At 41.8% G+C, this 15,739-nt stretch overlaps 1 protein-coding gene across 2 annotated transcripts in view; it reads left to right on the top strand.

Moving 5' to 3' along the window:
• Positions 1-15,739, top strand: part of Lama3 (laminin subunit alpha 3) — a 221,658-nt gene that overhangs the window by 71,359 nt on the left and 134,560 nt on the right. The window contains exons 9-13 of one of the 2 annotated variants that reach the window (XM_070029433.1): positions 282-372; positions 2,257-2,388; positions 3,953-4,015; positions 6,353-6,487; positions 13,655-13,792. In XM_070029433.1, the coding sequence (XP_069885534.1) occupies positions 282-372; positions 2,257-2,388; positions 3,953-4,015; positions 6,353-6,487; positions 13,655-13,792 (559 nt within the window). The remainder of the gene's footprint in view (positions 1-281; positions 373-2,256; positions 2,389-3,952; positions 4,016-6,352; positions 6,488-13,654; positions 13,793-15,739) is intronic. The other variant, XM_070029434.1, reaches the window with a different exon arrangement.

Raw genomic sequence — 15,739 nt, 5'->3', positions numbered from 1 at the left:
GAGTATTTGTTTTGGCTTTTCTCACTCAAGTGTCAAATACTTCATTAAAGCGAATCATTTTTACAGAGGAGAAATCCAGGGCTTTCCAATTGGAAAAATGTTCAGAGTCAACGCAGTTTCTCTAGCAACCCAAGGTCAAGATCAATGTTTATGTGTTCAGTGACTTTGAAATTAGGACTGTGGATGATGATATTATTTCACTGGACAAGTAGCATAAAGTAAAGAGCACCAGGCTTCTTCTCCAGTGTCCTTCTTTTTAAATGTCTTTTGTTTCTTTCTAGCACAACACAGCTGGTGTGAACTGTGAAAAGTGTGCCAAGGGGTATTACCGCCCTTATGGGGTTCCAGTTGATGCCCCCCATGGCTGCATCCGTGAGTTTCAGGACAACTTGGTGTCTCTTAGACTGTGTAGTGTGCTCTAAGTTTGTTCCAGACTCAGTTCTGACTGGCTGACAACCTTTCCTTCTTCTTTTCTATTATTTGTTCCATTCTTCTGAGCTGAATAACCTCAGGAAGTTACATAATCACTCCAAGCCCCATATTTCTTACATGTAAACTGAAATGATCATATATTTCATAAGATCAAATGAAATGTTATTTAAAAAAACTAGGAAAATACTTAACATTGGGCTTGTCACTTATCAGGCCTGCAGTAAATGTTCTACTTTCTGTTGTGTTGACATGAACTCTAATAATTTTAACTTTTTTCAAAAATTTTACCAGAACAACACACAGGGATTTTAGAATAATCATTTGACTGAGTAACAAAACCACTAACTGGTAGATTCAGAATGCAGTTCATCTCTGTTCTGGCATGACTGAGTTGGAATGCCTGTATTATACAGAAAATTAGTATAACCTGGTAAAATGAGCTGAGGTTTCCTTGTGGAATTTTAGTCTTTGATTCAATAATGGGCTTTTCTCTACATATAGAGCACATATCTAGCCAATATGGTTCTTTTGTGTTTTATGGTTATCATAGTTGGAAAACAATTCTAGTGCTGAAGTTGCCTGTTCTTTCAAGGAATTCAAGCTATCATTAATGTTGAGGGCATTAAAGTCCAAAAGAATAGATAATTCTCTCTAGAGAATTCCTAGTTGTTAAAAAAATATTTCCACTTTCCTTCCTTCTTCATCATCTTTCAAAGCAGGTGTGTTACCTGTTTTGTGCCCATTAAGAATAGACATTGGCAAAGGAAAAGGGGGCATCATAAAGGTGACTGCTAGGTAATACACTTGATTTTTAAAAATCATTTTCCTAGTTTGTCTTTCCCCATTGAAGTGGTCCTTGGAGCTATTAGTATCCATAGGACACAGAAATCATAAACAGTTATGCAAAGAACATCAGGAAATGTCTCCAAGTTCCTCCATAGGACATGTACCTAAAGAGCTATGTTAGATTTTTTTTCCTGTCTAGGGTCACAGTCTGTCACATTAAGGAAAGCTCCCAATTTGGGGAGAGGGGCTGTATCAAATCTATTATAGTATATCCACTTTGAAGGGTTGAATATAGTCCATCATCTTTTTGTTGTTGGTTGTGGGCCTTAAACTCAGGGCCTGGGCGCCATCCCTGAGCTCTTTTGCTAAAGTCTAGTGCTCTAACACTTTGAGCCACAACTCCATTTCTGGTTTTTAAGTTAATTGGAGATAAGAGTCTCATAAACTTTCCTGCCCTGGCTTCAAAACTTGATCCTCAGATCTCAGCCTCCTGAGAAGCTAGGATTACAGGTGTTGAGCCACCAGCACCCGTTGGATTACAAACACTGTCTTCCACCAGCCATATTACTGGAAGCTAGCATTTGGGTGATGATGAAGTCTTGCCATATTTTCACAAACTGCAGAGCTTTATTGTTCATCAGCTGCAATGATAGGCACTTTGTGGGACATTCATGGCTGGTTTATGGCCATGACATACCCAGCAGACCTGCTAGAATTTACAGCACAGCCCACCCTACCCACCCCTGGCTTCTCTGCATATAGTCAGTATGGACTTTGCCTTCTGCTCAATGCACTGTGCAGTGCTCCATGCACTAAAAGAGAGCTCACTCAGGCTGCCCTCTGACCCCCAGCCAGCCTGTGAGTTTCAGTGAGAACTGCCAGTCAGGAATGGAGTGGGAAACATGCTATGCCCTGCGGGGCTAACTGCAGAGCACTGATCAAGAATGAATTGTTGCTGCGGAGGATGAGGACATGTTTGTTTTAGAGAGTATCTCGAAGGGGAAAGGCTGATCCTTTGGAAACCATGATCTCTCTTAGCTTGCAGCTGTGATCCTGAGCATGCGGATGGCTGTGAACAGGGCTCTGGCCGTTGTCACTGTAAGCCCAATTTCCACGGAGACAACTGTGAGAAGTGTGCGGATGGATACTATAACTTCCCGTTTTGCTTGAGTAAGTCTCTCTCTCGCTGCAGAATGAGAGACCATGCTTTCTGGTCTATAGCTAGCCTTTGCACATGTGTATGTGTGGACAAGGAATGAGTTATGTGTGTGTATGTGTGGTGCAGCAGTAATGGAGCCAGGGAGGTTGTATTTACATGGAAGCATTTCCAAAAGTGTGGAATAAAAGTTTTATTAAAACATATTTTATAGTATGCTCGGTGCCAGTGGCTCATGCCTGTAATCCTAGCTGCTTAGTAGACTGAGGTGTGAGGATCACAATTTGAAACTAGTCAGAACAGGAAAGTCCTTGAAACTCTTATCTCCAATTAACTGCCAAAACACTGGAAGTAGAGGTGTGGCTCAAGTGATAAAGGACAAGTCTTGACCAAAAAAGCTGGGGGACGGTGCCCAGACCCCAGTTCAAGCCGTGCGTGCGTGTGTGTGTGTGTGTGTGTGTGTGTGTGTGTGTGTGTGTATGTGTGTGTGTGTCATCTCAGTAGGTTAAAAATTAGGAATTTCAATTTAACAGTAATCCATATATGTGATTTTTCTTAAGAAACCTAGAAGAAATATCATGAGTTTCCAGATATTAGCATATACATATAATATAATTTGCTCCCAAATATAGAGACACATTTTGTTTTTCTTGCTACATAATAGGCCAGGTTGTCACTGTCTCTACCTCTATCCCCAGGAATGATCTAAGTGAACATCTCAGCCTCTTGATAAGCAAAGATAAATGTCTGCTCAAAAGTTGATAGGTCACAAAGCAAGAGAATCTGAAATGTTTTATAAACTGTGACAGAACTATTGCTTCTGTTTGTTTTGCAATGGTGTAAAAACTGTACTTCAGCATTAAAATGAAGAAATACTAAAGAAGAGCCCCCTCTCTGTTATTACATTATGTTTCCTATTGAGACTGCTGTTGATCTGTCATAGTAGCCAATGGTGGGGACAGGACTTATATGAATGGGCTGAGTGCTTTAATTGACTACTGCAGTCCCCGGATAATTATTAAAATAACACCCTCTTTCACTGCGGAAATTGTGGATGATATTTACAGAAACCTATGTTTGAGACCCAAATACAACACTACCACATCAGGACTTGATCACTTTAGGATTGTGGTAATAGGATAGGACCTGAGCATAAATTTCCCTGGTCTTTTGAGTAGAAATTAAAAGGGAGAAAAACAAGCCTGAATAATTTTTATGGCATAAACAGGAGGAATAAAAACTAAATAAAACTATGTTTATAAGCTAATATCAATTATGAAAAAAACAAAAAAACAAAGTTGCTTTTTAAAAATGGCAACCTTAATAGGCCTAGTCTCCGTGAAAGGCTAAGTTACTGTGACCTTAAGCCATCCATTTCTGTTCATTAACCTACAAATCAGCCTGTCCAATCAGCCTGGTCTCAATTACCAAACACATTAGGAATAGAGCAACATTGCCTTTCCTTAGTCTCTACATATTATCTTTTACAGAATGAGAGAGGGCTTCCCTATTTAGTGCAACTTAATATTTTATTTTTATATACTTTTTGATTGAATCTCTCTGTGTGTTTTTAAATAGGAATTCCTATTTTTCCTACTTACAACCCAAGTCCAGAAGATCCAGTAGCTGGTGATATACAAGGTAAGTCAATCTCCCTTTTGATCTAGTGTCAGTGAAAATATTCCATTTTCCTTTGCCACTTCCTGTATATACAGCACCAAGTTCCAGTTCAGGTCCTGCTTCTTGGAGCATGGCAGGGGCTTTCCATCATTGCCTGTTTTACTTTGTTGCAATAGCGCTGCATGATTAAGGAAACTGAATGCAACTTGGATGAGCTCACTAGCTCACTAGCACACTCAGAAACTCCCTGGCAGCCAATTTTCTACTGTCATTTTGGCTAAGAGGTTTCAGTCCAGGGTGGCTTGGCTGGCTGCCTCTCTTTGGGTCTGTGGTGGAGATAAGAAAACAAAGAGAGAAGATGCTGGGCTCCCATTATCTCCATCCAGGACATAATCTCAATGACCAAAATAAATTCCCTCCCGCTATATCCCATGTCCTAAAGATTTCATCTCCCAAGAGTGCCTCAGGCTGGGGATCAAGCTTTTAATACACAGGTCTTTGTAAAGTGGACATTCAAGATATCAACCACTGTGGTTGTGCAGAGTCATGCCCCGCATAAGGATGCCTATTTTTTATGTTATTTTTGTAATCCTACTTTTATTATCTTCAAGTAGGTGTACAAAGGGATTTCGATTTAACATGTCAGTTTATGCATGCAGTGCATCTGGATCAATATCCCCTTCAATCATTTCTCCTCCATCCCACCCAACCCTTCAAGTTAATCTATATTTTTGACCCTCATAGAAAATCTTTTCCAAATGCATGAGGATACCCACTCTTAATACATAAGGTGAGCCCAGTTGAATCTTTGATCCTCTCTGGACCTTCCCTAGGGAGTGATTTAGATGTTAGAAATGCAGATGGTTTCTATATAAGATTGATATGTACAACTTCCTAATTTAGGACATAGAATGAAGGTTGCTTTAGAAACAGTTATGAGTTCACCTTCCTGGCAGACCAGCATTCACATCTTGACTCTGCCTTCTAAGTTTTGGGACCTTGGGAACTAATTGCCCTTTTTGAATATCCTTTTTCTTAAAAAAAAAAAAAAAGTAGTATCCCTATCTTCTAGGGTAGACTTTTTCTTTCTTGACTTTATTATCCATATATTAATAATGAAGTCAAGACCCTCTTTTTTTTGGGGGGGGGGTCCGGTCATGGGGCCTGAACTCTGGGCCTGGGCGCTGTCCCTCAGCTCTTCAGCTCAAGGCTAGCGCTCTACCACTTGAGCCACAGCGCCACTTCCAACTTTTTTCTTTTTGCTTATGTGGTGCTGAGGAATCGAACCCAGGGCCTCGAGCATGCAAGGCAAGCACTCTCCCACTGAGCCACCTTCCCAGCCCCAAGACCTTCTTTTCAAGGGAACTATTTATTATTTACTTACTTAAATGTAATGGTATTAGAATCTTATAGTTAGTGCTCACTAAGAGTTCAGCCTGCTGGGATTTTACTCCTCTTTTTCTGTGTAGTCAATCACCCCACATGTAGTGACTCAAACCCCAAAAGGCTAATTTCCTACAATTCTTGAAAGCATCTTGGTGATTCTGCTGCTGCAGAATCTTGAGGGAGAAAGAGAGAAATTTCAGGAGGTTCTGATCTCTTTCCACAAGGCCTCTTGTCCTGGAGGGTGAGTGAGAGTAGAAACAACAAAGACTATGGCTACCTGGGCTCCAAAGTTACGGGTTCTACTTGAGTCCATTGGTCACAGCAAGTCACAGGCCAATTAATGATTTTTTTAAAAAAAATCTAAATGTCCTGAAAGACAAATAGAGCCAGAGAATGAGATGAGGGGAAGGAGCCTGTGTATTAAGCCACGTTAGGGAGACCTGCTAAAGAGTAGATGTGTGAACTGACACTTGAAGGATGGGAAAGACCCACTGTGTGGAGAAGCAGGCTGAGCAAACAGCCTGAGCAAAGGCTGGAAAGACCTTGATCTTGGATGATTTAGACAAGGATTAAGTGAGATTCAGGGTTTCCAGGAGGAAAGCCCTTAAAGCCATACCTGGCACCTAATAGGGCTAAATTCACAGTAGCTTCTTTTTGTCTAAAAAGTGGAAGGTGGATGTTTAACTCAAGATTGCTGTTAGATCAGATATCTAGTAAGTTCCAATAATCAGATCTAAATTCTGCTGTACATGTGTTTAATTTGGAAGGTGGAAATAAAACCATTTTCTGTAAGTATCAATGTTGAAAGATAGTAAGCCATTACTTGGCCAAACAACTGCCCATCCCTAGATGTTTACATTGTCTCTGGTCTTCTGGAATCTTTACTATTGCACTTTAAGATGTAGCCTTTGGGGTTCCCATATCGGAAGAGCAACACTAACTGAGGAACTGAACCCCTCTGATCCTTCCCAGGATGTGACTGTAACTTGGAAGGTGTTCTTCCTGAAATTTGTGATGACCATGGAAGGTGCCTGTGCCGCTCTGGGGTTGAGGGCCCCCGCTGTGACCACTGCCGCTCTGGCTTCTACTCATTCCCCATTTGCCAAGGTAAGTGGGCAAAGTACATAACCAGTTTCCAAGACAGATTTCCTCCAAAGGAAATAACAGGGCAAGATGGCCAAAGTACGTGTGTGTATGAAAGAAGAGGCAGATTTTAAGGGCTTTTTTTTTTGCCCACATTGCTACTGGAACAAATTCATTATAGGACAGGTTAAAAAAAAAAAGAGCAGGATTGTATTCAAGAGTAAGCAGAAGGAAGATGCAATACCAAAATGGTAAGAGTTCAGAGCTCAGCAGGTCACTTTTGCCAGCAAAACAAAAAGTTAACCAGCGAAAATGTTTTTTGGAATCATTTGGTTTTAGTAAATTATCTCAAGTCAGTACAACAAATGAGAAACATACTGAAGAAAAGCTAAATCAAAACATGTAAGAACCTTTGACACAGAGCCACAATCCACCCACCAAGCATTTCCCACCCACTCCCCACTTTTGTAGGTAACTCTACCCAGGGCAGGTATGGCCAGGAACCCGGGGGCCTCTTTTTGCCAGGATCCCAGTTTGAGGCTATTGTTCTAGTCTTGGAGCCACAGGCTGCTGCTCTGTACTTCTGCATGGAAGCGCTACTCAGATAGGCCCAGCAGACAGAACCAGATCTTTCCCCCCATGTAAATGGGCAGAATTTCTAATCTGGGCCTGGTAGAATGAGGTCTCAATACTGCCCTCCCAGCTGACTCATAGTCCTTCTCTTCCTTCTGCTCCACAATGAGGAGGGTAAATGGAAAACAGCCATCACCTCCCCCTTCCCCATGCCCATGTTTAGAGAGGACCACTGTATCACTGTGGTGGCACAGTGGTTTCATGCAGGGAGAAGAAGAGGTCATGAAAATAAAGTACTCTGCGGCTTTGCCTGATGCAATCGACTGCCTCTTCTTGTGTTTTTATTTTGGTGGCACTGGGGTTTTGAACTCAGGGTCTTGTACTTGGTAGGTAAGTGCAGTATTCACTTGAGCCACACATCACCACTCCTTTCTGCTTTGTTCTTCACATAGCTGGGACTAAAGGCATGACCTCTCACCCCTAACCCCCACCCCTTTTATTTTGCATGTAGTAGAGACTTTTTAATTTTTGCATGTAGTAGAGTGTTGAAGAAAATAATGAAGGTCTTGGCGAATAGCCATGTTTAGACGGGATGCTAGCTCTGATGTAAGCCAAATAGCAGAGCAGCCAGAGGCAGCATGCCATCACCTTATTTGTGAGATGGTGGCAAATTCTATTTTGTAGTTTGTTCATTTAGATTTGAACCCATTCTGGAAAGAATTTGAAATGACAAAATGTTCTCTCTTTTATTTTTATTACTTTCTTTTTATTCATTCTTTTGTGTGTTCACCTTTTGTTTTTGACAGCTTTCGTGTGTGTGTGTGTGTGTGTGTGTGTGTGTGTGTGTGTGTGTGTGTGTGTGTGTTAAAGAGAGTAGATTATTAATCCATTGGATTTTAGAATCAAATCAATGGCCTATAATGCTATGTAATATATTAGCCCAGCGCATTCTGGCCAAACACTGTTTCTAAACCTTTATTCTTTATTGCTTAAAGACCTTCAAAGTCTTCTTTAATGGGACTTTAAAGCATTTCTAATCCGCTCTTACCAACTGCAGACATGGATTGATGGTTTATATTAAATTAATTGTCATCATACTTTTCTAAGTACAATGCTGTATTCTTCTTGTTTTGACTTTGGTTCACTCATGCACCCTATAATTTTTGAGACCGGGAAACTGTACACTTATGAAACGTATGTTTGTGTTTGATTCAACCCTTGGTTGAAGTTCCCTTGGTTAACTTTGTTGAGTGGAAAGGTTTACTCTTTCCTTTTCTTCCTCTCTGTTTCTTATTCCTGTCTTCTACTTTTCTCTGTTCTTCTTCTTCCTCTCTCTCTGTCTCTCTCTGTCTCTCTCTCTCTTTCTCTCTCTCTCTCTCTCTCTCTCTGCACTACTAAGTCTTGAACTCAGGGTGTTATACTCTTACTTGACTTTTTTACTCACAGCTGGTACTCTACCACTTGAGCCATACCATCACTTCTTGCTTTTTGCTGGTTAATTGCAAATAAAAGTATTTGTCTGCCTGGGCTGGCTGTCAATCATCATTCTTAGATCTCAACCTCCTGAGTAGTTAGGATTTTAGGCCTGAGCCACTGGCAGTGGACTCCCTTTCTCTTTCCCTCATCTCTTCTGTTCTCTTCATTTTGTGGTTCAACTTTTTAGGCATCAACTACACAGTCCTTAGAACAGAGAGAATATGGGGTGGGAGTATGGAATCCATAGTCTCCATGATTGTGAACTGAAGACATACAGAAGTTCAGGTGCTTCTAAGCCCCGGCCTCGGTGACCCGTAGAGGTACTGTAATCTTTCCTTGGATAGCTTCCAAAATACTTTCCCAGTGAGGGGCTAGCCTCCTCTTCTCTGTCAGCTTATTCTCAAAGTTAGGCAGACTATCTGAGGGATGAGGACAAGGATACCCCATTAGTGGAAAATATTGCCAAGGAAGGCTGTCAGCATCTAAGGGGGCATAAACAAGAATTACAGTGTGGGTGGGAGTAGGGGAACAGTCTAAAGCCAAATTTAGTCTTGAGCTGTTCCTTCAGCTTTTGTCTAAGAGAATGCTGAGGTGGTTGGATGGAAAGGCATAGGATTTCTTTTTTTAAAATTTTTATTTATTTTTTATTGTGAAAATACTATACAGAGGGGTTACAATTACATGGGCAAGATAATAAGTACATTTCTTATCAAGCATTGTAGCCTCCTCCTTTGTTTCCCCTTCCCATCCCTTCCTATCCTCCCTCCCCCACCCAATCCTTCCCGCCCCCCCCCCCCCACCAAAGTTGTGAAGTTCGTTTTCGACATAACAACTTGTACTTCTCATTGTTGCAATGGGTCCACCTGTATCCTTATTTAAACGACTTGTTTTTCCCCTTCCCCTCCACAAATTATACCGACATCAAATACAGTGAAAGCAGGGGTTATACTGTGGGGGAGGGACATACAAAGCAACAAGGAAATAATCTTATAAATGCATTAGAAACAATCGCGTGAAAGAAAAAAAAAAACATTTGAATATATTCCTTTCCCTAACATCACCTTATCTGACCTTTTCTGCTTGACTCAGACATATACTAGATATTGCAAATAAGGGAAACCATGGGACCTATGTTTCTTTGGTCTTGGCTTACTTCACTTAATATAATTTTTTCCAAGCCGGATGGAAAGGCATAGGATTTCTGTAGATTTAATTTACCCAGTTTCCAGGTCTTGAGAAGTGGATTTTAGTGTGTATTGTGGGCTTGTCTGTTGGCTTTATTGCTTTAACTATGAGCTGCCAGCCTGTTTTCTTGCCAGAAGAAAAGCTCCAAAGCCCATAGGCAATCAAAACACCCCTTAAACAATATGGAGTTCTATGAAACTCTTAATTCACAAGATGTGCATGTACTATTGTGTCACTCCTTGAGTTTATCACTGAAGGTGAAGAGGATGGCATTACTCATAGTAATACCTGTCCCATGACAACATTCAATAAGATAACACATAGCAAGACTGTTCAGATGAGGACTTAAGGAGGATTTCAAGAGTGGTTTGTACTCTCCTTGAATAATGATGAGCTATGTAGCATGCTCTTTAGACGAGGACTATGCTTGATGCTAGACCTTGGGGAACATGGCAGACAAGTTCCCTTTCCCCTTGACCTTTGCTATTAGAGGTTGAACATCCCTAATCTGAAAATACACACTCCAGAATACTCCAAGATCTGACAGTCTTTGAGTGTGACATAATGATGCCACAAGTAGAAAATGATACATCTAGCCGTATGTGACTGGTCATAGGCAAAGCACATGTGTGCTAAATGTATTGCATAAAATTACCTTCCAGTGATAGATAGACATGTTTATGAGACATAGATGAATTTCATGTTTAGACTTAGGTCCCCTCCCTAAGCTATCTCATGATATGTCTGCAGATATTATAAAATCTGAAAAAATCCAAATATGAAATATCAGATAAGGAATACTCAGCCTATATTATTTTTAAAGCTCCTCTGTGTCAGAGTGTCTTAGGCACAATGAGGAGTACAAAGGACAAAGTAAAGAACTTCAGAAACAGCAAAGGAGCTGGACCAAGCAAAGAACATAATGAAACTATTTCGAAAGCCTTCTAGTATTTCCAAGAGTGAGAAAAAGATTGCCAAGTTGGGGTTTGGGTTTGGGATTTGGCAGCTTTCATGGATGGTTGGATTGAGTAACTGGCCATTGTAAAACAATGTTCATGCTTTTAAGATCCAGCCTTCATTTTCATCTCCATAGTGTCACCACATCTCCTGGGGCTCCCTGGACAACCCCTGGGACCCTAAGGACCAGTGTCTGTGCCACCCACATGATGCTGTCTAGCTGCAGTGCTGTGCTGTAGGCAACTGCCCACATGAATGTTGTTTTGTCTGCTTTCCCTTTTCTTTATGGCAGAAATAGCAGGAAGAGCTTGGATTAGCCAGGCTTCTCCAGAGTAGATCCAATAGGGCATGCGCATATATGTAGAGCTTTATTTTAAGGAACTGGCTCAGGCATTTGTGAGTCTAGAAAGATCTAAAACTACAGAGCTTGGTCTCGAAAGCTGGAGAAGAGCTGACTCTTGGAGGCAGAGCTGACTCTTGGAGGCAGAAGGTCTCTTTTTTTAGTCCTTTTAAGTATTTCAATAAATTGGATGGCACCCCCAGGATAAAGGGTAATTTGCTTTACTCAAAAGATTGCTCATTTAAATGTTAACCTCACCTCAAATAGTTTCTTAATAACCTCCCCACACCATATCAACCAACACAGTTTACTTCCTGTCAACCTGACGTCTAAGTGTACCTCCTCAACCATTTGTAACCTCAGAATAGAAAGTATAACAAGGCTATAATTCTGCCTAGCATTATATACTTATCTTGAATACAACTGAAAGCATACTCCTTTTCTCCGGAAGATGATCCAGACATCCTTGGGTGATGTTAATTCTTTGCTATCCTGTAAGGTAAACACAATGGCATAAAGTCTGTACATCTTATGTTGTATAAGAGGATGAGAGAGGGAAGGAAACAAAAGTTTTTGTTTCACATACATATAGATATACACACACATGCACACATACACACACATACACACTAATCACACTCATAACAAGATAAGATGTCATTATTATGTCAGTGGGTCATAGCTGGATTTTTTTTTTTTTTTGGTCATGGGGCTTGAACTCAGGGCCTGGCTGCTGTCCCTGAGCTCTTTTGCTCAAAGCTAGCACATTGAGTTACTTGGAGTCATAGCTCCACTTCTGGTTTTCTGGTTAATTGGAGACAAGGGTCTCAGGGACTTTCCTGCTTTGGCTGGCTTTGAACTGTGATCCTCAGATTTCAGCCTCCTGTGTAGCTAGGATAACAGGCGTGACACACCAGCACCTGGATAGAATCTTCTTTTACCCATATACTCTATTCTGTTTACTCTCAATAAGCAACTCAGCTAATTGTGGTTCTTTACCTGGTGGAGTGACCCAAATCTTCATTCCTAAAAGGCCTAGACCATCAGTATTCATTCCTGAGTGAGGCTATTATAGTTTTCCATTTCCTTTAATCACAGGGCCTAGTGATCATGTATTTTTGCTGAGTATTGTCTACTGAATATAAATTTGGAAATGAGACATACTACTTTACTGATTCCTGTTAGTTCAGTGTATAATAGTGAAAGGAACATCTCCCCAAGCACTGAGAATTGGATAATTAGAAAATATTGCTATTAAGAGCAAACAATGAGTACTTCCTCCACACCCACCATTGTACTCAGCACTTTCTTTTTTATTTTCCAATCCAGAGTTTGAACCCAGGGCTTTGTGCTTGCTAGGCAGGTGTTCTACTACTTCAGCCATATCCCCAGCTCTTTTTGCTTTGCTTTATTCTTCAGATAGTCTCACACTTTTGCCTCAAGGAGCTTCAGAGTATGATCCTCCTACTTCTGCACTCTGGGAGTACAGATGGGCTCCACTACCATGCCTGGCCCACTTAGTGTTTTCCATCCCTCATTGCTCTTGATCCTGTAATGACCTCACAAGACAGGCACTGTATCAGCTCCAATTTATAGAACAAACTGAGGCTTAGAAACTGAGTCACTTGCTCACAATTGCATGACTGTTAAATGGCACATGTGGTGGGTTTGGATCAGGAGATGTTTGACCACAGAGGTTGAAACCTTTTGCTATCGTCTAAGTTGGTGCCTTTGGAAATACTACTTTGTTTCTGAACTTTACCATTTAATCTCTTTACCATTAATCTCTTTCATGCCTTCCATTTCTGACTAAGATGTGAGACCCTGGGCTGAAAAAGTTAGGTTATTTTCACTCCTCAGGATGAGAGTCCACTCAGTGAAAATGGGGGTGACACTGAACAACTTTGGCTCTGAATTTTAGCTGCAAAGAGACATAGGAAGGGAGCCAAGAAAGGAGTAGAGTAGATGGAGTCTCTGCTTTTCATCTCTCCTATTTATTCACTCACTTAGGCAAAGATGATGGTAAAGACTTGTGTTGGGACAAAGAATATTGGATACCCTTTCCTACCTATTCCAAACGTTGCATATATAACATTGTCCATCATTATTCAACCAGGCTACACCTTGACAGAATGTATACAAGAGGACAGAGAAAGCCAGGGGGATCGTTAGAGGCTGACTTGGACTGGGATGGTTTTACCTGATCCTCAATGTAAGCAGAGTCAGAGTTCACCCACAGCCATGTCCCAATCAGCTCTTCCCATCACTCTCTTACAAGGACCATTATTGTAGTGAGAGGCATTTCCAAAGCCATCACCCATCATCCACCAATATTTCAGAGTGCAAACTTAACAACAGCAATAAAAAAAAACTAGCATTTATTGAAGTGCTCACTAAGACACTGTCCCATCTTCCATCTCAAGTATTATTTCATCCTCCAACCATATTATCAAGCCAGTGCTATTATCAGTCCCGTTTAAGGGAGGGAAAACAGACTTAAATCAGTTAAACAACTCAGTTCAGGTTCCAGGTGTAGTAAGAGGCAGAACTGGAATGGACATTTGGATCCTTCTGGCTGATCCCTAAGCGTACTACCCAGGATGCTAGACTGGCCCTGTTGTGCCCCATACCCTGAGTCTCACTCAGTTCTTTTTACCCAGCCTGCCAGTGCTCAGCCCATGGATCCCAGCTGGTGCCATGCAACCCAGTGACGGGACAGTGTGAATGCCTGCCGGGGATAACAGGACAGCGATGCGACAGGTGTCTCTCAGGAGTCCATGACTACCCCCACTGCCAAGGTAGGGAAGCCAGCAGGATGCTGAAGGGCTGGCTCCTCACCTAGTGATTGCAGCCTGCCTTCCAGAGAAGCCTGTCAATCCCCCCACCCTAGTTTGTCCCCATTTGCCCCAGTTCAAGTCCACTGTGAATATGTAGCATATGCATCCTCAAGAGAACTCAGAAATGATTTATCTGCACCTCTAGAAAAATGTCAGTGTGCATGCACTCTGAATTGGGATGTCTCGGTTCACATCTCAATTCTGCCTAGCATTCGTTGACCCCTGTTCCTTACTGGCTTTCAGCATGAATATTGGCAGTGCTGGGATCTTTCCAATAGGTCCCCATGTCACCGAGTGAGTAGGGTCTGTGTTCTCCTTCCTCCTCCATCTGCCTCTGGCCTCTTGGGACACTTTGTCTCATCATACCTCTCAGCTCAGGTATGAAGGGAAGAGTCTAGAGTGCATATGAATCTATGCAGTCTGGAAAGGGTGAGTAAGGAGGAGGTGGGAACAGATTGAGAATGTCAGAAGCATCAGAAATGAGATACTCACCATTTTCCCTGAGCCCTGTGGTGTGGGCAGCCTCTAGGACAAGCAGAAGCCCCCGGTACAGTAGTCCCTTCAGAGGCATCTTGCTTTGTTTGAGAAGAAGTGTTGGTGGAAATCTGACACCGACTTTCCAACCAGAGTACATGGTTTCCTCAAACCCTTCCCTGTTCCTGACCACCCTGGGAGCCATAGTGACAAGGACAGAGCCACAGCACAGAGCCTTCCTAACCAGTATCATTGAGACCAAGTTTTCTTGAGGTTAGAAACAGCAGTAAGAGGGGCCACTTGCCCCTGAGAAGATCTGATACTCCCTGGGAAGCAAGAGCTCCCAGTGTGGGCCTGTGTCTGTGCTTACATCAGAAGTGGAAAAAGGCAGAACCACTTTGACCAACCCAGAGCTGCAGTCACATAGGCCATCTTGGAAGGAACCCAAGGTTGGACATGGCCGTGTTGGAAAATAAGAATGAGAAGGTTGTGTGAACCATTAGAGAAAAATATGGGAGCAGAAGGAGAGAGTCAGGAACATTGTGGAAAAGCTGAAGCCAACAGAGGCAAAGAAGAAAAAAAGGCAAAAAGCAGAAGGACCATTTGTAAGAAAACATGATCCTATTATGAATTTGTTTCAATGATATAAAAACCAGGCTCAGAGCAGGCTTGCCTAACCTGTTTTCAGTTCTAGTTTTGTACAAGAGTATACTGAGCCACTGCAAGCCACTGAGCCAATGAGGAGAGATTAGAATTGCAGCACTATGTAGATGAAGGGAAGAAAGTGAACTGATTTTATAAGTAGCTTTAGCATTAAAGAAAATCTTTGCCAGTTATACATCTGACAAAAGATTAATAACCAGAATATACAGAGAGCTCAGGAGAAAGAAAAACACCTCTTAAAGAATTTACAATCCAGTTAATTCATAGGCAAATGAACTGAATAGACAGTTCTCAAAAGAAGTACATATGGCCAATAAACACATGAGGAAACGTTCTCTGGCCATAAAGGAACTACAAGTCAAAATGATGCTGAGATACGATCTCACCCCTGTTAGAATGGCCAAGGATACAAACAATGGCTCACACCTGTAATCCTAGCTACTCAGGAGGCTGAGATCTGAGATCAAAGCCAGCCTGGGAAAGGAAAGTCTGTGAGACTTTTATTTTCAATTAAACACCAAAAGCTGGAAGTGGAGCTGTGGCTCAAGTGGTAGAGTGCTTGCCTTGAGCACAAAAGCTTGGGGTCAGTGGCAAGGCTCTGAGCTCAAGCTCCAGGACCTGTACCAACAACAAAAAAACACCCTCAAGAATACAAACAACAGATGCTGGTGCAGATGTGAGGGAGAAGGAACCCTAATACACTGTTGGTGGAATACAAACTACCCTGTGATCCAACAATACAGTTCCTGGGCATCTTTCCAAAAGATTACA

This window comes from Dipodomys merriami, unplaced genomic scaffold (assembly GCF_024711535.1).
Source record: "Dipodomys merriami isolate MVZ:Mamm:240054 unplaced genomic scaffold, mDipMer1.0.p SCAF_2, whole genome shotgun sequence".
NCBI classification, from domain to species: Eukaryota; Metazoa; Chordata; class Mammalia; order Rodentia; family Heteromyidae; genus Dipodomys; species Dipodomys merriami.
This window is presented reverse-complemented; position numbering and strand designations above follow the sequence as displayed.